At 34.8% G+C, this 6,000-nt stretch overlaps 1 protein-coding gene across 3 annotated transcripts in view; it reads left to right on the forward strand.

Annotated features, from left to right (window-relative positions):
- atp10b (ATPase phospholipid transporting 10B) overlaps positions 1–5,575 on the forward strand; it is a 47,919-nt gene extending 42,344 nt beyond the window's left edge. For 2 of the 3 annotated variants that reach the window (XM_006631876.3, XM_015349428.2), the window contains 2 exons: positions 409–596; positions 906–5,575. In XM_006631876.3, the coding sequence (XP_006631939.2) occupies positions 409–596; positions 906–1,371 (654 nt within the window). In that variant the 3' untranslated portion in view covers positions 1,372–5,575. Of the gene's footprint in view, positions 1–408; positions 597–905 lie in introns of those variants that run through there. The other variant, XM_015349429.2, reaches the window with a different exon arrangement.
- The last annotated feature ends 425 nt before the right edge of the window (positions 5,576–6,000 follow it).

Consider the following 6,000-nt stretch of genomic DNA (forward strand, 5'->3'; position numbering starts at 1 on the left):
TATTCTGAAGAACAAAGACAGGAAGTGTTTTTCCTTTTCTGGGATTAAGATGTCTGAAAACATATATTTAAGCCTCGGAAAGATGGAGTGGTTTCTTTTGTTCTGGTGTTTCCTTGTCATACTCTAGAGGACAAGTGACAAGTGATCTGCACCTCCAAGGTGTTGCAAAAGCAGAAAAAGTAAATGTAAAAAAAAACGTATAAATTCTCTGATGCCGTTTTTCATCGTTTTTTAAAGTTTCGGAAAGTACTCCAAGTCGAATAGACAACAAAAGCATTTTTTCTACCCCCTGCTATGCAAGCAAATCCTTTATAGACCACTGGACATTCATGTATTCCAGAAAAGCCATCTGGAAACTGCACACTGTCTTCCATCATTGTGATTGCATGCTTTGTCATTTTTTTCCAGACAGTGGTTCACTGGGCTACAATGATAGGTAGTGTCCTATTATATTTCATTGTGGCTCTTGCCTTCAGTGCTTGCTGCATTACCTGCAACCCACCCTCTAATCCCTTCTGGATCATGGAGGGGCAAATGGCAGATCCACGTTTCTACCTGGTTTGCATCATAACTCCTATAATTGCGCTGTTACCAAGGTAATCCATCTTAACTGCTTGGCCTTCGATTTGTGCTGCACACATCCTAGAAGTAATTAGTTTGCGACATTAATTTGGCTTGTTGAAAATTGATAGCTGAAGAAATGAAAAGCATAGCCCTGCCACTGAACAAGCCATAGAAATGTCAATACGTGATGAATATTGAAACAATGGAAAGACATTCCCATAGCATCTTGAGGCATGCAAAAGTTTATTTTCAGTGTTCTGAAAGTTTGCAGGATATAGTAAAGGAAAACGGGGGACATTCTAAGAGATCACAAGGAGCTCACTGTTTGTCATCTTTTCCAGATACCTGATTCGCATTTTGCAAGGTAGCTTTGCCTTCTCACCTCTTCATCGGGCACGACAGCTTGACCAGCTGGACAAAACTACAAGGGAAATTTTGATTAAGGAATGGAGGGATAGCAGCAGTACAAGACAGTGCATTGCCTCACAAACTGATCTGCCTTCTCCATCCTCCCCAGTTTATAATGGTGGCGAGCTGCCAAGAGAAGGCTGCGCTGAGGCTTCTTTTTACACTGCAGAATCTCACTCTGGGGCCACACTTAGTCAGAGGAATCCAGGGAAGGGGATGTCAAGTGGGACAGAGGTTGTTTCTGGCAACCAGCAAGTTCTGCAGCACAGAACCTCAAACTTTCCCACGTTCGTCTCTGATCCACGGAATGATACTGAAAACAGCAGCGCATGCAGGAATGACAGCCCTGACCCTTTCAACCCAGGTCACCAGCGATCCATCAGCACCATGACAATTTAGTGAGAACACAGGAGGAAAGGGAAACAGGGATTTAGGGATTGCCATTTATTTTGCCATTTAATAGTCACAATCTACACAAAGTCTGTTACTTTCTTTCTTTTTAATCCCATATTGGGAGTCTCAAAAATAATGAGTATTATGTTCATTTATTGATGTTTTTAAAACTCAACTGAAAGTACAATATTTATTAGTGCATTAACCAACGTTATTAGTAAGAGAATGAGGTGAATGTTTACATTTTGTATCACACTTTGCTTCTTTTTTTGAGTGCTTGAGTGAAGAAATATTTGTTTGTCTCATGCATACAAAGCCAGGAAGAAATCTCATTAAAATATTGCTGAAATGAAGACATAGTTAAACCAAAATAAGGTTTATTTCTGGCATTCACAGTTTTGACATACTGTACATAGCTATCTCTAGAAAATATCTAGTCCAATTACCAGCAGAACTCGTAAAGTTACGTTACCTGAGTATTCTCCATTCAAATGTTTTAACATACTTCTCTAGTCAGAACCATGTTAAATGTTTGGTTATATTTTTTCTTATCTGCCAAATTGATTTGTTTCAAAATGCAATACACATTTACCTCATTTGTATGTACTGTAGTTCATATTCTGTGAAATGGCACTTTCATTAACAGTAATCATTTAATATTGTTTTTCAAGTCCTGGGATTATGTTATAAAACCTGTGTAAGAGTTTGTAGTTATACATTTATATGTTTATACTTATAAATATATAACTAAAGTAATTACAGTATAATTGATATACTTGTATTATGTTATTCCCCACTTAATGAGAGAAAAGTAGTCTAATGGTATAATGTGTTTTTATTTAAAATTATAATTATATGTATCACCAAAAATTGAAGACTTACAGTATTTTTCCAACATTGTTCTTAGTTGTTGGTTACAGTTTTATTAAGTGAACAAATACTGTACTTTAAAGATATATTTTTGTCTTGCATGATGAATTGTGCTACTTTGAAACTTTGTAATACATGGCACAGTATATTATTAAGGCACTTTAGAAATGAGGATGATGTTTTTTTATTGTTTTGTGGTAGTGATCTTAATGTTTATGGGAGCACGTACTGGAGATATCCCTTTGTGTACAGTTTACAAGAGAGTAATTCCCCCCTTAAGTTAAATTACTTTTTGGGAAAGGTTTTTTTGTTTTGTCTTTTTTTGGGGGGTTCAAAGAACTATCATTTTGTTTTTTCATCTCATTTGGGACATACTAATTTAATTTATTTGCAGTTTAATCAAATTTAATCAAATAAAAAGAAATTGTTTCAATTTTTTAAAAACCTATAAACTGCATAGAATTGTATAATTTTTTCAGTGTCATGCTACAACAGATCAATATGCACTGCTATGCAAAAGTCTTAGAAATGTAGACAATACCAGGACGTATGATAGAACATCACGTCCACCAGTGTTTTAAGCTATGCATATATTTTATAATAACTTCATTATTGAAACGGCTTAGACTGGGAGAGAAGAAAACAAGATTGCCATTTAATCATCTTTCATTTACATTGATCATGATTCTCAAAAACTTGATCACAGTAACTCAAGGTTAAAACATGAACAGCAAATATGAAGTATTGAAGTAAAATATTAAACTTTCTAATCAAATCTTATTGACTCACTGTCAGATGTCCCTTGTTTTAACAGAAGTTGTTTCTTTCTATTTATCCATAAAGGTAAAAGACTATTTAATGTACTACACAATGCAGGTCTATCAAAATTAACTTTACGCATAAATGTCATTGAAAATCACCATAAAGAGTTAAACACAGATACTTTGCATTGTTCTAATCTTTTTGCTCTAAGACCTTTGCAGAGTATTGCATAAAATCTAAATATTTTCACCAGCCGTTTTTATAAAGTGTGTTTATCCACAGATGATGTCAAGCTATAAATATACACTAACACATGTTCTGATTTTTTCTTAGTGAAACCGGGCAACTCTTCAGGAAAGAAAAATCTGTTTATCACACGTACTGTAGCAACATGCTGAAAGCGTATCATTTCTCCACAGCACTAATATCTACAAACTACGTGCCTGGGCTTTCAGACTAATAATTGTCTTGAAGTGGTATCAAGGTGTAGTCGGTTTACTCTGCAGAACATCACATGGTGCATTTTGTAGAATTAGGACCAGAAATGACAACTTGAACTTCAGAAAGTCCTTTTTATCTACCTTCCATAAAGATTGTTAATAAAATAATAATAGTTAGAGGATGTTATGTATACACTACACTTGTACTTTACAGTCTGTTAATGCATACTATACAAGACAATGAGCTGCTGTTGTATGTAATTATATACACCACTAAGACAGTAAGATATTAGACATTTTTGTTAAATAAATGCTTATTTTAAATTTTCTTCAGTGTCCAAAAGATATATAATTTAGATTGTGCAAATTGTTTTTTCGTAGGCTTTAATCTTTTTACTAGGCAAATACTGAAAATACCTCTTTTTCCCCCAGTGCTCCCTATTTTACTAGTTACTTCTCAATAGATAGTACCCTTTTATGTTCAACTCACAATTCTTTTTTGAGCTGTAGGTTGAGGAAAGGGAGAGGAAACATTATATAATTTTCTGAGACAATTTGTAATATTTGTAAGGGAGCAATGTAAAGACATAAAAATACTTTTAACCAGTTAAAAAGTACTAAATATTTTTCCAATATTTATTTCAATGCCCCTTTACTGAAGCCTTTTGATAATTTAGTAATGTGATTTTTGTTGGTAATTGAGTTTTTAAAAGCACTGAAAATGTACTTTACATCTTTACTTGTTTTTGTAAATAAAGTGAATGGGGCCAGCAAAGAATCAAATTTAATAACCTTTCTCTATTAAATAATATGAAGCTATAGAGATTTCATTAAGTTTGCAGAAAGGTCACAAGCTTAACTACTATAATATAAATAAACGTTCTAATCTGGATTTGTGGACGTACATCTGTAAAAACATTTTAAAAATGTGGATTGCAAAGGTTATTTTGTTCTTGTGCATTGATTTTGGTATGGTATTAAGTTTGGCGTAGTAACTGAGCTGTCAGCTTTAATTATGCATGTCATTAACATGTTTCATATACAGTAGATCAATAGCAGTTTGTGGGGTTCAGTCTTGCCGTCCTCCATGCATGCAAGTCAACCTTGTCCATTTTAAATCATTATTCATTTATATGCTTTGGAACCAGGATAGACATATGCCAGTCTTCTCTTAATCTGATTTGTGAGACAGATGATCAATACTACAGACTTTGAGCTGCGTTTGGTAGACAATGATGTTGAAGCAAATTTAAGGTGTTAGCGAGCCAAGTAATAATTTCATGTCAAACAGCTTTCAATGGTCCTTTAATCTGCTGTGAATTAAGCCATAAAGGAGAGACAAGGTGCCAGACCTCACGTAATATCATCATTCTTTACTAAAGGCAAGAAACGTTCAAAACGATTCAAGTACAAAAACAATTGCTCAATAAATAAACTGTGCAGCACTGTGCAACTATGTATACCATATTAGGATGGCCAACAAAAGCCAAAAATTGCTCATTTCAATACATAAAATGCATTTTGGTCTTAAAAACCATTAATGATAACTTGATTATATATTGTTATTAATCATCTTGTCATCTTGATTTTTTCAGTCTCTCTCATCTAGCAAATCTCGAAGTAGTCTTGACTTCTGTTTACTGTTTCCAAGGATCTTAAGTTATTCAAATACTGTAGTTTAACTGGTTTGAAGGCTGTGGTGTGGTCCCATTTCACAACTAATGTTTTTCCATAGCCTCTACAGGTATAAGTGATATTACACTAAAGTACTGAAGGGAGTAAGCTTCCACTTCAGATTTATTCTGCTTGCCTTCCAGCATGTTTTCCAATTTATTAAAGCTGTTTGTGGACTGTAGTCTGTCGAAGGTGGTATATTTCAATCGCCATGATGTTTTGTAAGTGCACATGTCAGAGAGTGGCTCTCTATGCATTTCACGATACCCTCAGGGCATTATGCTTTTTAAACATGCGTTTCCATGAATTTCATCATTGTTTAAGCCCTGTAATGGAGAAGTGGAGTTCACTGATAATGCAAACTGCCCAGCTCCAGAGTGAATCTATTTGTGAGTTATGTAGATCCACTATCTGGACTGCAGCTACTCAAAGTGAGATGAGAATAAAGAGAAGCTAAACTGCAATTGAGGACGGCTCACTCTCTTGAACTGCTGGGCCACTGGTGCATTGGTGAGCTGAAGAGCTCATCTGACTTCTTACAGCACTGTTTATCAAACTCTATTTCTTTCACTTGAGTGGAGGACTGTACATCATGTACAGAGTTGAATGGAAAACGAATAAAACTTGGTAACTGAATAATCTGAGGGATTTCTTTTGCTTTTCTTAAAACCTTAAAATGCCAACATAAAAATCATGCTAGGTTATCAAATAACTATAAGTTGACAGTGTGAAATAGTTTTAATTTTTAAGTGAGAGCCATTGTAGTGGGGTTACCCTAAAGTGTCACATTTACAGCAGTTAACAAAAATAAATGGCATTATAAGGCTTTTGTGCTCCTGAAGCAGTAGATGGGACTAAACCCTGGTGTCCAGGCTCCTTAATTAGCCCC

Source organism: Lepisosteus oculatus, chromosome 11 (genome assembly GCF_040954835.1).
Source record: "Lepisosteus oculatus isolate fLepOcu1 chromosome 11, fLepOcu1.hap2, whole genome shotgun sequence".
Classification (NCBI taxonomy): Eukaryota; Metazoa; Chordata; class Actinopteri; order Semionotiformes; family Lepisosteidae; genus Lepisosteus; species Lepisosteus oculatus.